This window comes from Staurois parvus, unplaced genomic scaffold (assembly GCF_062004578.1).
Source record: "Staurois parvus isolate SC_StPar_1 unplaced genomic scaffold, SC_StPar_1.0 ptg000711l, whole genome shotgun sequence".
NCBI lineage: Eukaryota > Metazoa > Chordata > Amphibia > Anura > Ranidae > Staurois > Staurois parvus.
Window position 1 is genome coordinate 750980 of NW_028318507.1, and position 16318 is coordinate 767297.

Sequence of the window (16318 nt, forward strand, 5' to 3'; positions counted from 1 at the left end):
ATCCAGTTTCCCACTAGAGTGCTCCCTCCCCTTGCTGGCCCAGGGGGTGTAGGTCTACTCACTCAGTCCTCTGTCTGTGAGCTGATGGGTTGGTTGCTGCTCTCTGGCCTGCTGCTGGGCCGCTCCTGTCCTGGTCCTGTCTCTGGGGGCCGGTGAGGTCCTGAGCTTTTCTCCTTTCCAGCGCCACTTACTTGAGGGGATCCCCTTCCCAGCTGGGCCCCCTCCCCGGCTCCTGCACCTCAGCCTTTTCTCTCCATATTCCACTTGAACTCTCCTGCTGCTGAGCAGGCTCTCTCACATTTAAAGTGTTACTGAACCCACAACAGTACAATCAGTCTGTAGATGCAGTAAAGCATGCTTGTTATACTCACTGTGGAACCTAAGGTGTTAATCCTCCACATTGTGTAAATAGGGTGTTTGATCCTAACATTTCTGATCCCCCCCCTTCTTCTGGTGTCTCCTAAATATCTCCTGGTAGAACAGAGGCGCGTGGGTAAGCTGCACATACTCAGTTTGGTGTGTATTGCTAGAGAGTTGTTTTTTCATAAGAGAGTGTATGTGATCAGCACTGAGCAGACAGAGGTCAGAGGTTCTGCATCCTCCTAGAGCAGAATGAAAACTCCTACAAGCTAAAACCAGTGCTATGCTGAACACTGATAGAAGTCACAAGATTGCTCTAACTGCTGATGAGTAAAGGTATTTAGCTGTTTATATTTACTAAAATAATTGCATTTCTATGATCTGTGTACTGTGGGAGACCAGATATAGTGAATACAGGGTCCTGAATTTAGTAACACTTTAAGGGCTGCCCTGGCCCCATGCCAAGCCTCCTGTTTGGGGATTGGTCAGGGTCCCCTAAGTGTGCAGGCCAGCCCCTCCTCACCTCCGCCCACTGCTTCTAGAATCTTCTCCAAGATTCTACAGCAGGGGGAGGTATCAGGGAACTAACCTGCAGAGCCTCTCAGTTCTATTACACCCAGGCTTCTACTCTGCCCTTCTAACTAAAAATTTAACTCTAGCTCCACCTGGCTATCTAGAGGGGCGCCACATTAGCTCTACAATGCGCAAGTGTCTCGGTCACTCCAAAATTGTGTGGCAGAACTCTGTAGCCTATTGTTCTTCCTCATAGGGATTTTGTCTTTATATCTTAATTGTCTGCTTCTTGTTCTAAATGTCTGTGACCAATTGTTTTGGGGTGTGTTCAAAATGAGGGTGTGGTTTTGTGGGTGTGGCTATAAAAAGGGGTGTGATTTTTTTTTGTGCGTGTGGTTTAAAAGTGGGCATATTTAGTTGGATTTCATTTTGAAAATATGTTAACCTTAGCATAACTAGATTAGGTGAATGTATTCTTTTTTACACACAGTTATCATAGTGACAGTGTACTACTCTGGGGAGGTGATCAGAGACCAAAAATAAATAAGTAAATCACTAGAAAAATTGTAATAAAAAAAGAAAACAAATGTTAAAAATGTTTTTTTTGTGTTTTTTTTAATCTTTACATACTATTGCTAGTCAGTGTCCCTGATCACAACCACACCAGCCATATGATGAAGCTGTATTGCACTAGTGACATTATGTAAAAAAAAAAAAAAAAGTTTAGAATTTTTTTTTACTTTCTTAATTTTCCAAAAAATTACAACTTCAAAAAAACTCACCATGCTTCTTACTAGATACCATGCTTTCCAAAAAGGGGTCATTTGGGGGATATGTGTACTGTCCTGGAATTTTAGGGCCTCAAGAAATGAGCTGTCAGTATATCAGGATTGATGGATTTTCAAATACACACTATATTGCCAAAAGTATTGGGACTCCTTTACACGCACATGAACTTTAAAGGCATCCCAGTCTTAGTCCGTAGGGTTCAATATTGAGTTGGCCCACCCTTTGCAGCTATAACAGCTTCAACTCTTCTGGGAAGGCCGTCCACAAGGTTTAGGAGGATGTCTATGGGAATGTTTGAACATTCTTCTAGAAGCGCATTTGTGAGGTCAGGCATGAAGGGCGAGAAGGCTTGGCTTGCAGTCTCCGCTCATAATTCATCCCAAAGGTTCTATTGGGTGGAAGAACTTGCAGACCAGTCAAGTTCCTCCACCCCAAACTCGCTCATCCATGTCTTTATGAAAGGAAAAGTGAAGGAGGCAGGACTGATTGGTGTTGAGAAGAGGGAAGGGCTGTGTGCAGAATAGAAGAGGCAGGAGGTATAGTAAGGAACGTAAACACAATGACAGCTGGCTGGAAGTGAGGAAAGTGAGGCTGGGAGCTGCTCGGCGTGCAGGCAGGGAGGGAGGAGAGACACACGGCCATTCAGCACATTTCTCTGCCAGTACAGCCCGGACTCCGCCGACATACCTCCACCAGGCTGCAGGTGAATTCCCCATCCTGTCTGTGGATTTATGAAAGAACAAAGACAAAAATAGCTCCCGGAGTCTCCAGGATACAAGAAGCTGGTTGGTGATTCAATGCACCAGTGCCAACCTAAAAAAGAAAAGCATCCAGTTTACAGGAGGTGCTCTTTGGGATGGTGAAGAGGCTTAATTTGTCCTGTGCAGATTCCAAACCTACAAGCTTCTCTTCTTGATTGACCTTTCTTTTCAAATATATTCAAGCTAAGCACCAAAAAAGAGCTTTTTCCATCCTTGTAGCCCTGGGGATCCCTGTGCCAGTTCCTTTGGAGGCTTTTCCAGATTGATACTGCTATGACCTGCCGGATCATTTTCTCACCACATGAGGGCGTAGGATCTCCATTTTCCCAGCTACACACTTGACCAGACCTGAGTGGAGAGGGGATCGTCAGGATATATATATACACATGCGCATTACCCATGCGCGTTCTGGTTAGTGTGAAATTCTACCATTTGCACTGGGAATCAAGGAGCACTGTTTTCACCGGACTGTGTCTTAATATTATCTACTCACGTTTTATGAGCGCTGCATTTCTTTTATTTATGTATTTTGGGACTTTTATGTGTTTTCCTATGATGTTCAGCTGCTCTGCATTGTAGACGAGCGCTTACTATATAATATTATTCTCTTAGTTGGCGACTTCTGTGCGCTTCAACATGCACTGACCCCGCTCTGTCATTCTACGTGGCCTATCATTTTGTGGCTGAGTTGCTGTTGTTCCCAGTTGTTATCCCACTAACAGTTGAGCGTGGAATATTTGTAGCAAGGAAATTTTACAGATGGGCTTATTGCACAGGTGACAACCTATCACGGTACAACGCTTGGAGTCACTGAGCTCCTGAGAGCGATCCATTCTTTCACAAATGTTTGTAGAAGCAGTCTGCATGCCTAGGTGATGATTTTATACATCTGTGACCATGGAGGGGATTGGAACACCTGAATCCAATGATTTGGAGGGGGAGGCCCAATACTTTTGGCAATATAGTGTATATATGCCATAGTTTGAATAAACTTTAGGCTAGGTTCACACCTATGCAGTTTGTGTTTGATGCGTTTCTGCAGTGCATTTTGTAGTGCATTTTGCACATGCATTTTTGCCGTGTTTTTGATGCATTTTGCTTTTTTTTTTTTTTTCAACTTGTTGCTGGCCAGCATAAAAACGCATTAAAAACAAACTACATTATTTTCTGCAGTGTCTCCATTGAAGTCTATAGAACTAAAAACGCAATGTTTTCAATTTAAAAAAGTCCCTGACCCTTTCCATAAAACACACTGTGAAAAAGCGGAGAAGTGAACCTGCCCCATAGGAAATCATGTTAAATGGACTGCAAAACGCAGTGGAAAATGCACAGGTTTGAACCTAAACTCAAACAGGCTAAATATTATAAACTGATTTGGGTTATTTCTACCAAAGAAATGTAGCAGAATACATTTTGGCCTAAATACATGATGAAAGATTATTTATTTGCTAAATTTTATAACAAAAACAAAGGAAAGCACTCCCCCCCCCCCCCACACACACACACAATTTTCTGTCTTTTTTTGCATTTATTTAGTAAAAAAAAATAAAAAAAAACCAGCTGTGATCAAATAACACCAAAAGAAATCTCTATTTTTGTGAAAAATTATAAAAATGTAATTTGGGTACATTGTTGCTTGAATAATTGTCATGCAAAGTGTGACAGCGCTGAAAGCTGAAAATTAGCCTGGCCAGCAAGGGGGTGAAAGTTTCCTCCTCCTACAAGAAAAACATAAGAAGCATTAAAATGCATCAAAAACACATTTGAGGCTCCGTTCACACCAATACGTTTTTTATTGCTTTTTGCAGAAACGCACTACAGTCCATTGAACATGGTTTCCTATAGAACATGTTCACATCTGTGCTTTTTTGATCTGCTGCGTTTTTGGAAAGAGTCGGGGACTTTTTTTTTTTTAAGCAAAAAGCAACATTTTTGCTACAATAGATTTCAATGGAGAATCTGCTGAAATGCATGGTAGTGCGTTTTTACCGCGTTTTGCATTTTTATTCTGCCCAGCAACAAAAAAAAAAAATCCACTTTAACAATAAAAAAAAAAAAAAAAAGATGAACAAAATGCAAAACGTGGTAAAAACGCATCAAAGACACAAAACGAACTGCAAAAGTCACTGCAAAATGGACAAAAAGCAAACTGCATAAGAGTGAATGGAGCCTTAACATTAAATTCGAAAGTGTAACAAAAAAAACAAAAAATGCATGAGAAGCAACGCACAGATGTGAACCTAGCCTAAAATAAATTTAGCATGTGCATGTATGATACATTTTGTGTAAGTATAAAATATTTGAGGTATTTATCATCTCTTAGACCAGTGGTTCTCAACCTTCCTAATGCCGCAACCCTTTAATACAGTTCCTCATGTTGTGGTGACCCCCAACCATAAAATTATTTTCGTTGCTATTTCATAACTGTACTTTTGGAGTGGGAGGAATAGTGCCACATCATTGGTGTCAGTGAGAGGAATAGTGCCACATCATTGGTGTCAGTGAGAGGAATAGTGCCACATCATTGGTGTCAGTGAGAGGAATAGTGCCACATCATTGGTGTCAGTGAGAGGAATAGTGCCACATCATTGGTGTCAGTGAGAGGAATAGTGTCCCATCGTTGATATCAGTGGGAGGAATAGTCCCCCATCATTGGTGTCAGTGTGGGAGGAATAGTGCCCCATCATTGGTGTCAGTGAGAGTAGTGCCACATCATTGGTGTCAGTGAGAGGAATAGTGTCCCATCGTTGGTATCAGTGGGAGGAATAGTGCCCCATCATTGGTGTCAGTGTGGGAGGAATAGTGCCCCATCATTGGTATCAGTGGGAGGAATAGTGCCCCATCATTGGTGTCAGTGTGGGAGGAATAGTGCCCCATCATTGATACTAGTGTGGGGCGGAATTGTGCCCCATCATTGGTGTCAGTGGGGGGGATAGTGCCCCATCGTTGGTGTCAGTGGGGGGAGGAATAGTTCCCCATCATTGGTGTCAGTGGGGGGGGGAAATAGTGCCCCATCATTGGTGTCAGTGGGAGGAATAGTGCCCCATCATTGATATTAATGACACCAATGATGGGGCACTATTCCTCCCACTGACACCAATGATACTTACCTTGCTGACTCCTGCTCCAGCCTGGGCTCGCTCCCTCCCTCTCCCATCTACAGCCAGCATACCTGGCTGCAGCAGCACCATCTGCACGCTGTAGACACTTACCTGTCAGCTGTCTTCCTTCTCTGGCCGCTCGATCTTCTTTGCTCTTCGCGCTGCTGCTTGGCTCCTCCTCTCCAAGCTCCACCTCCTCGCCGGTGATTGGCCGCCTGTGTGCCTCTCCTGAGCTACAGTTTCGGCGGCCAATCACTGGCAAGGAGGCAGAGCTGTTGAGTGATCCCGGGGATGTGGCCAGATGACAGGGGCAGCATGTCATCCCGCGCACACATCGCGGTCCAGGGAAATGTGGACGTATCTGCATGTGGGCAGACCCGCCTGGAGACTGATAGAGGAGCCGTGTCTCGGTTCCTAAGACCATCGGAAATATGTGTTTTCCGATGGTCTTAGGAGACCCCTGTGAAAGGGTTGTTCGACCCCCAAAGGGGACACGAACCACAGGTTGAGAACCGCTGTTTTAGAGAGATCACACTACTTCTCCATGACAATGCCTTCATATGATTTTCTCATCAAGAATTTAGAGCCATCTTTGTTCTGAGATCATCCAAGGTCATTTACTTCCTGGACTTGGATAGCAGAGCAGAGATGAAAACATAAAAACCCAGGTGCCTATGCAGCTCTTGTGTTCACAAACACCTGACACAGATCAGCCCCTGTTCTAGCCTCTCAGCTTGTGACTTGCTGCAAAGTTACCATGTTGCAGTCTGATCACTGAGGGAGGTTAGACTGAGGAAATGCCCCTCCTGTCTGCAGCAGACTGATGGCATCATCTCGGCTTAGGCAACACCACTGGAATGGATCTCCAGGACAAATTTATAATGATAAAAATGCTGATTTTGTCTTTTAAAATGATACTGTTGCTGTATATGGGGGCATATCAGAGCGTTATTCATGCAGATTTGTAATTTACTGAAAGGTCCACTTTAAGTTAGCCAACAGAGGGTATCACTTAAATTCAAAACTTTCTGCAGACTTCTAAAATAAAGTCTGGTGGGAAAAGGTGGCCATCCACAAAGGCTTGCAGTCATGCATGATGGCGTGTTATGGAAATGTGATCACCTCTCGTGTAACACGGTATTTACTCTCAACAGCAAGACACGCATAAAAACTTCAATTCTACTCTCTAAACAAAATATTATAACAACACGCCTTTGAAGCATTTTATCCGAGGAATATTCTTCCATGCTCTCCGAGAAAAGGTCTGGATTTTTCTTCAATGCCTCTTTAATGTAACCAAATGTTACAATAACATGCGAGTCTGTCTCTGCTTCACCTATCCTGGATGATTGAGCCCGCTCTCCCATTGCTGGTGATTGGGGTCACTGCCACTACAGACTTGTGCATTGTACTTGGAGGCTGTGTTGTATGAGTTATGTTGTTTCCTGGATCCGAGTGCTTAGGAACAGACGTTTCATGATTGAGGATGTGTGAAATGGTTAAACAAATCTACGCCTGGAAGCTTGACTACAATATTAAACAGCACGACTACTGAAATTCTCACTACACTAAGTACTACGCTAAGTACATCTTACATAGAGGGCAACTTAGATAAACTGCCTAAGGAAAATAGGAATTTTTAGTTCTTAGCTGGCTCTGGCTAGCATTTGAGCAAAATGTAATGCAGCTACAAGAAATATAGCTCAGGGCAGGGCCGGTGTTACAGGGTGTAACTGCTACTGCAGCCCTTCTCAAACATGGCTCCATGGAAGGGGCGGACTGACCATTTGGAAACTCGGGCACTGCCCGAGGGCCCGGGGTCAGTAGGGGACCCCATGAGATGCCCCTGGTACCTTTTTCATAGGCTTTTTTGAGTTTGGGCAAGGACACAGGGGCCCCATGATCCCCTATTGCCCAGGGGCCCCATGAGTTGTCAGTCCGCCCCAGCTCCATGGAACCATTGGGTTCCCCCAGAGGTTGCCAGGGGTTGTCTGAGCAATTAATGCCACTCAGATAAACTACCAATGACATCAATAATCTTTTCTGGAACGTCTAAGAAAGGTATTTTTTCCACTGACCACCAACGTATCGGGACATTCTTCACACTGACTTCCAAAGTAAGGGACATTCTTCACACTGACCTCCAATGTAGGGGATATTCTTCCTACTGACCTCCAATGTAGGGGATATTCTTCCTACTGACCTCCATTGTAAGTGACATTCTTCCCACTGACCACCAAGGTAAGGAACATTCTTCCCATCGACCACCAATGTATGGGCATATTCACACTGACTTCCAACGTAAGGGACATTCTTCCCACTGAATGAAAATGTAAGGGACATTCTTCCCACTGATCTCCAACATTCTTCCCACTGATCTCCAACCTAACTGACTTCCTACTGACCACCAATGTAAGACGCTGACTTCCAATGTAAGGGACATTCTTCCCTTTAACTGCCAATGTAAAGGACATTCTTTCCTCTGACCTTCAATGTAAGGGACGTTCTTTCCACTGACCACCAATTTAAGGGACGTTTTTCCCTCTGATTTCCAATGTAGGGGACATTCTTCCCACTGACCACCAATATAATGGACATTCTTACCAATGACCAATATTGTAAGGGACATTCTTCCCACTGACCACCAATGTAGGGGACATTCTTCCCACTGACCACAAATGTAAGGGACATTCTTCCCACTGACCACCAATGTAAGGGAAATTCTTCCCACTGACCACCAATGTAAGGGACATTCTTCCCACTGACTACCAATATAACGGACATTCTTCCTACTGACCACCAATGTAAGGGACATTCTTCCCACTGACTACCAATATAATGGACATTCTTCCTACTGATCACCAATGTAAGGGACGTTCTTCCCTTTGACTTTCAATGTAGGGGGCATTCTTCCCTTTGACTTCCAATGTGAGGGACATTCTTTCCACTGACCACCAAGGTACGGTATATTCTTCACACTGTCCACCAATGTAAGGGACATTCTTCCCATTGACCACCAATGTATGGGCATATTCATCATACTGACTTCCAACGTAAGGGATATTCTTCCCACTGAATGAAAATGTAAGCGACATTCTTCCCACTGATCTCCAACATTCTTCCCACTGATCTCCAACCTAACTGACTTCCTGCTGACTACAAATGTAAGACGCTGACTTCCAATGTAAGGGACATTCTTCCCATTAACTGACCACCAATGTAAAAGATGTTCTTTCCACTGACAACCAATGTAAGGGGGAACGTCTGCACTGACCATCAATGTAAGGGGGAGCTTTTCCACTGATCTCATTGAAATTGAGGGAGCAGTAAAATTTTCAATGTTGATGCTTACAATCAGAAGAAGAAAATTAACACTCTCCCCCTTATTGAAGCATTTAACAGGCAAGGAATACCAGCACATATTGCCTTTCAGACAGGTTCCATTTAAAGCTGATACATACACAGATGAAGTATATATTGGAAGAGACCAGTATTCCTTTGTATGCAGTTCTAGCACACAGCACAGACTCGTCTGGAAAGGTTTCTTGTGCTGCTTTCCTTCTCCCAGTCCAAGTTCTGCTGTAAAGAGGTTTGTAAACACTGATACCAAATCAAAATGTATATACCTATACTGCTGGAATAAAAATGGAATGATGTTTTAACCACTTACCGCTGACCTAGTACCTAGGCACAGTAACAAGCGGAGAGCTCCTGTTGCGTAGTGGCGGCCACATGATTGGAATGCCCACCTCCTCCTCCTGGCATTTAGATCCTGTTAAAGGGGCAAAAGGCGTCAGCGGGAAGGGGTTAATGAATTGACTCTATGAATGATAGTTTAAAGCTGAACTCTAAGCAAAAATAAAAGACATGAATTCATGTAGCTCTGTAATCACATCATTAAATGTATTTTTAAATGAAACCGAGTGCCTGAATTTGACCTGGTATCAGCCTCTTGCAAACCCCAGAACAGCAGAGCTTAGAGTGCGAGAAGGAGAAGCAGTACAAGGAGCCAATAAGTTGTGCTGACAAGAAACACACTGATAGGAGGAGAGAGCAGAGTAACAGAGGTCCCATCACTATGCTGCTTCACCTTTCACTGACCCATCACAGGCTGGGGGAAAGTCCAGGATGACCTGGGCTCAGAGGTAGTGGGTTGAATGATGCTGGTCATCAAATTAGGGACATCTAGTGACAGAAACAAAGTACTGCAGTGTACATCTCTGGCTTAAAGGTGAAAATTGCTGCAAAAAAAATGGTTTTGTGTTTTATAATTTAAATCAGCTATTCATTTTTTTACCTGGTTATTTGTCTGGAACTCTGTTTTAAATGACTAGGTACAGTGTCCTTCCTGGGCGGCAGACAGATGAATATTCCTCACTGAAGGATATTTTTCTCCACATATTTTCCCTCAGTAGTAAACTTTGGACCTCTCAGAACCGCTGCAGGAGGAAGGGGTTTGAAGCCTAATTAAAGCACACAGCCAGGAGATAACCTATTTGGGAAAATTTTGTGTAATAAATGGAATTACAGGCATGGGGCCAGCTCCACCGGATGTCATTTACAGCAAAGGAAAAAGATACTATTGTATTACGCTGAGCTCAAAATGAGCAATAATTTCAGAATAGTAATTGGCAATGAGGGCCACTGCCAAAGAAAACAAAGATTTCCTTTACAAGTGTCCAGCATGAGGAGGAATATAAAGACCACATTGAAGAAAGATCATTACAGGTTTCGTTCCCCGCTCAGAGGTTCCTTTTTATTTAATTGACAAAATTAAAAGGAAAATGTCAAATGGCTGAGATCTGCGGGATGATGGAAGAACGGAGATTAGTGGCAGAAGGTTAAGGAAGTCCTGCAAGAACGTCTTCCTAGGAAGGAGTGGAGTGGGGCCGGTATGCTGAGGGTAGAATAACAAGATGGAAGGAGCTTACCTATTGTTTGAATATACAAGCAGGGCTGGGCAAATGGATAGACAGGCAAGGCGTTTTCTTTTGGCACAAATGGGAATGTGTTTGTGAGTTAGCTCTGTTGTAATAAGCATGCTGCGCTTCCTGCAGCTGTGTTTTCCCAGGCTTGTGCTCCAAGAAAACAGTTAAACACACAATTGACATACGTGAACTCTCCCAAATGATTAGTAAATGTGTTCAGCCAGTCTTGTGATCCAGGAAATCCTGCCACGTAGCACACCGAGTATTGGACCTCCCTGCAGCCTACACTGCACTTAAGCAATACAGCCTGGTCTAAGACCCACCCCAGAGCAGCAGCACATTGATGAGGTCATCACTCTCCTCCTGTGAGCAGCTTGACTGTGTTAGACTAGGAGTCTCTTCTGTCCCCTGAAGACGTTCCTTAGCAATGAAATGCCTTGTACGGAGCTTATTCATGACATTATCCCACATACCGATCCCAATGCGGTAGTGTTGATGTTTGCCTGTCTCTTCTATAATATAGTGAGTGCCCTGTACTGTATAAATGAACACTTCTATATCAACAGTGCCAAACAATTAGTAAATGTGTTCAGCCAGTCTTGTGATCCAGGAAATCCTGTCACGTAGCACAGCCAAGTAGTGGACCTCCCTGCAGCCTACACTGCACTTAAGCAATACAGCCTGGTCTAAGACCCACCCCAGAGCAGCAGAACATTGATGAGGTCATCACTCTCCTCCTGTGAGCAGCTTGACTGTGTTAGACCAGAAGTCTCTTCTGTCCCCTGAAGACATTCCATGGCAATGAAATGCCTTGTACGGAGCTTATTCGTGACATTATCCCACATACCGATCCCAATGCGGTACTGTTGATGTTTGCTTGTCTCTTCTATAATATAGTGAGTGCCCTGTACTGTATAAATGAACACTTCTATATCAACTAAAGTGTACAGGAGGGTGCACACCTTTTTTTTTTTTCCACAATAGGTATTACAAAGCACATTCTTATTTAAGCTGCACAACTGCTTTAATAGCAGACTTTTCAAAAGTTCCGACCAGGTCAAACCAACCACTTCAGAACATAATATTCAAAAGTTCCGACCAGGTCAAACCAACCGCTTCAGAACATAATACAAAACATGCCCTGGTAGTTTTAATTTCCATACCTAAGGAGTCTAGAGGTCTAAAAATACCATCAATTTTGCCCTGTCTGGAAATAATGCAAAATACGGAGCGTGTTTACTGCATAGGTACATTGTTAGACAATAAGCCATTTTTCCATGCAAATTATGCGCAGGTGTAGGAATGCCTTTGAAGCTCACGTGTGGGGCCTTTTAGACATTTTTTTTATTGCATCATACCAAAAGACTGTTATTACCAATCTCACAATCTCTGAGGGGAAGCAGCGATGCTCTGATTAGTTGAATCATTGTTTATTGTGAACTTGATTGAAGGAGTTGTTGATTAGAAGATCTCTCCTCCCTGTAGCCTGGCTTTGGATTGGCTACATCTGGATGGAGCGGTGCTTGCTTCTGTGAAATACTCCATGCTGGCAGTGACCCATCCACCTCCACCAAAAGAAAAACAGCAGAAACGGCTCCATTTCTGCTACTCTGCTGCTGACTAAGGCTGAACAACGCAAGTCTTGCCTGAACCACAATATTCAAAGAATATCTCCAGCCTTGATTGTTTTGGCGAACACTCAGGAATTTCCTTCCTCGCCTGAGGGTCTGGAAATTAATACTTGATGTGTTTTTAATTTCTTTTTTCTTAACAAGAAAATTGAGTGTTCCTTTTACCCTGTTTAAAACAAGAAGTATTCCGAATCCTTTGGATCCTTCCAAATGCAATGTAAGACATCCTTTGGAAACCAGCAACTGGCAATACAGATAGTGCTAGAAGACTATTGGCTTTCGCAAAGAGCTGGTCTGCCATCAGGGGGGCATCAGTAGTAGATGGTGTGGGCGGCCCCTGGGATTAGGGAATTAGTAACTGCCTATCCAAATTTCAAATTAAATCCATGTGGTGGTATGACCCATAAACTGCTCTGTTGAGAAAGGAAGACAAAATATATTAGCAAGGGTAAAGGCAGCTACATGGATTAAGAAGAATATATCTAAGTATGAGCAAAACAGTTTTCACATACCTATAAAATTGTGACATCCACACTATCTTAGCCTCTTGCCAATGTAACACATATGTGCAGCGGCAAAGAGGGTGGGCTTTAATGCCCACACACTACACATATGTTTCCTTGGGTGACGGGAGTTTCTGTGCTGAGAGTTCACTCAATGCATGCTTTCAGCACAGTCTTTGACATCTCCCAGGCACTCTAGTAATGATCGGCACTGTGACAGCCATTCACAGCATGTAGAAAGAACGTCCCAGGTGTCTCACATCCAGCAAAACCCAACAATCTGTATGGTAAAAGCAGCCTCAGCCCAGGCTCCATCCAGGCCATGCGCCTCAACGCGTTTCGCCCTGCCCAGTCATGAACATTTCATATGTATTCATTTTTTTAATTGAGGTTTATCACTGTCATAAGAGAGCTCACATTCCCCTTTAATGAGAGCCTAAATGTAAAGATAGGTGCTCTTGAAGGGCTTAGATCTTTAATGTCTCAAGCCCATCTGGATTGGCATAACCCCAAATACCACCAAAACTATCCCAGACTCCTCTGGACTGTCCCAGGATTTTAACAGAATCCTGGTATCCCGTGTGTCTAGGACCGAGAGATGGAGCGCACAGCTCCAGCTCTTTGCAGACGAACTGATCTACTGCTTGACAGAGTCTACTCAGTCCAGGTAGCAGAAGGAGGAGGACGAAGAGAGCAGATTCGCGGGACAAGGACTGCAGTGCAAGGTAAGTTTTGTCCACTGACACCATTGTTTACTTTCACCCCCTACTGGGTGCTGTTGTTCCTCCCCACCGCCCTCTGGGTACTATTGTAAACCAGCCCACAGGTCACTACTGATTCCCCCCAATACACACTGGTACCGTTACTGACCACTATTTTTTCCACACCCAGTTCTGTGCACTACTGTTCTCGCCCACCTTTCACAGTCATCTAGGGTATTTTTATTCCCCTCGCCCTCCGCTGGGCAACATTGTTCTCTCTACTTTGGCTGGGGACTAGTTTTCCCTCAACCAAATCTTCGCATTGTTGTTCCTCCCATACCCTGCTTATAACCTCCCCCCCTCCCCAGAGCATTATTGTTCCCTCCCACCTCCACTGGGCATTATTGTCCCCCTTGCTAAGGTTTACTATTCCCTCCACCACCTTCTTAGCACCAATATACCTTCTGACCCTCTCTGAGCATCAATATTGCTCCCATTATGTTCCCTGAGCGCCGCATAGAGAGGGGGTGTCACCAATCTCATCTGGTCTTCTCACCCTGCAGCTCCCCTGAAGCCAGATCTTCTCCACATCACAAGCACTAGAGCTGCAGCAAGGATTCATGTAGCAGAGCAGCGCTTGTGATATTGATGAGATTGGATGCTAGGGGACGTTGGAGCCACGTTCTTCTTTCACAGACCTGAAGTGAAGATTAGTTAACACACAGTGGACTATCAGCAATGTCCCTGTGCTCCTCACAACGTAAGTCCTGCCCCTTCTAGAACTGTGGGGCATTGTCTATGGGATTGTCCCAGGATTGAAGCATAATCCTGGTGTCCTGCTGATCCAGGTCATGTCCTGAAGTCCAGGGCTGAATCTCTTGTTCCAGCGCTCAGCTCTGATCTATGCACCTACTGCCTGGCAGTGTGATCTCACCAGCAAAGTAAGGGCCCCATGTTACACCCTTCTGACCCCTGTATGTTTCACAGTCCTGACCCTGCACTTTATATGCTGTGTCATATACAGTATGTATAGTACGTGATTACCTAATTCTGACCAAGACATTTATTGTCTCTCTCGTGTCCAGTTGCTAGATAGTTCCCAATTATTTAAACGAACCAGACAAGGTGTTCACATCTATATCCTGTAAGCAGGGAACTACAGTGGGGCAAAAAAGTATTTAGTCAGCCACCAATTGTGCAAGTTCTCCCACTTAAAAAGATGAGAGAGGCCTGTAATTGGCATCATAGGTAGACCTCAACTATGAGAGACAAAATGAGAAAACAAATCCAGACAATCACATTGGCTGATTTGGAAAGAATTTATTTGCAAATTATGGTGGAAAATAAGTATTTGGTCAATATCAAAAGTTCATCTCAATACTTTGTTATATATCCTTTGTTGGCAATGACAGAGGTCAAACGTTTCCTGTAAGTCTTCACAAGGTTGGCACACACTGTTGCTGGTATGTTGGCCCATTCCTCCATGCAGATCTCCTCTAGAGCAGTGATGTTTTGGGGCTGTCGCTGGGCAACACGGACTTTCAACTCCCTCCAAAGGTTTTCTATGGGGTTGAGATCTGGAGACTGGCTAGGCCACTCCAGGACCTTGAAATGCTTCTTACGAATCCACTCCTTCATTGCCCGGGTGGTATGTTTGGGATCATTGTCATGTTGGAAGGCCCAGCCACGTTTCATCTTCAATGCCCTTGCTGATGGAAGGAGGTTTGCACTCAAAATCTCACGATACATGGCCCCATTCATTCTGTCCTGTACATGGATCAGTCGTCCTGGTCCCTTTGCAGAGAAACAGCCCCAAAGCATGATGTTGCCACCCCCATGCTTCACAGTAGGTATGGTGTTCTTTGGATGCAACTCAGCATTCTCTCTCCTCCAAACACGACGAGTTGTGTTTCTATCAAACAGTTCTATTTTGGTTTCATCTGACCATATGACATTCTCCCAATCCTCCTCTGGATCATCCAAATGCTCTCTAGCAAATTTCAGACGGGCCTGGACATGTACTGGCTTAAGCAGGGGGACACGTCTGGCACTGCAGGATCTGAGTCCCTGGCGGCGTAGTGTGTTACTGATGGTAGCCTTTGTTATGTTGGTCCCAGCTCTCTGCAGGTCATTCACTAGGTCCCCCCATGTGGTCCTGGGATTTTTGCTCACCGTTCTTGTGATCAATTTGATCTCACGGGGTGAGATCTTGCGTGGAGCCCCAGATCGAGGGAGATTATCAGTGGTCTTGTATGTCTTCCATTTTCTAATTATTGCTCCCACAGTTGATTTGTTCACACCAAGCTACTTGCCTATTGCAGATTCAGTCTTCCCAGCCTGGTGCAGGTCTACAATTTTGTTTCTGGTGTCCTTTGACAGCTCTTTGGTCTTCACTATAGTGGAGTTTGGAGTGTGACTGTTTGAGGTTGTGGACAGGTGTCTTTTATACTGATAACAAGTTCAAACAGGTGCCATTGATACAGGTAATGAGTGCAGGACAGAGGAGCCTCTTAAAGGAGAAGGTACAGGTCTGTGAGAGCCAGAAATCTTGCTTGTTTGTAGGTGACCAAATACTTATTTTCCACCATAATTTGCAAATAAATTCTTTCCAAATCAGCCAATGTGATTGTCTGGATTTTTTTTTCTCATTTGTCTCTCATAGTTGAGGTCTACCTATGATGCCAATTACAGGCCTCTCTCATCTTTGTAAGTGGGAGAACTTGCACAATTGGTGGCTGACTAAATACTTTTTTTGCCCCACTGTATATGTAATGATCGAATTTACAATTTTGTTCTTTGTGGCATAGTGACTACAGTATACCTCCCAACTAACCTGGGGACTTTGAAATAAATACAAGGGTCCCGCAGACCCACCCTATGTTCTGGCAGTGCTGAATGCTTTTTCCAACAACCCAGCAATGGTATCAAACCTTCAACTAGCATGGTGCCTATACAGGAAGGTGTGGAAAACTATCCACACATCTTGTTTCTGGTCATGTGATATAAGCTGATACTGATCTGGAGTCTGAAT

At 44.1% G+C, this 16318-nt stretch overlaps 1 protein-coding gene and 1 long non-coding RNA gene across 2 annotated transcripts in view; one reads left to right on the forward strand and one right to left on the reverse strand.

Annotated features, from left to right (window-relative positions):
- The first annotated feature begins 2186 nt into the window (after positions 1 to 2186).
- Positions 2187 to 16318, forward strand: part of LOC149445766 (integrator complex subunit 14-like) — a 65339-nt gene continuing 51207 nt past the window's right edge. Inside the window, exon 1 of the mRNA XM_089653416.1 lies at positions 2187 to 2834. Coding sequence (XP_089509542.1) covers positions 2810 to 2834 — 25 coding nt within the window. The 5' untranslated portion in view covers positions 2187 to 2809. The remainder of the gene's footprint in view (positions 2835 to 16318) is intronic.
- Positions 3932 to 9299, reverse strand: LOC149445767 (uncharacterized). Its single transcript, XR_016306348.1, has 2 exons — positions 9195 to 9299; positions 3932 to 4141 (listed from the first exon to the last, which is right to left on the reverse strand). It is a non-coding gene; the product is annotated as an uncharacterized LOC149445767 (long non-coding RNA).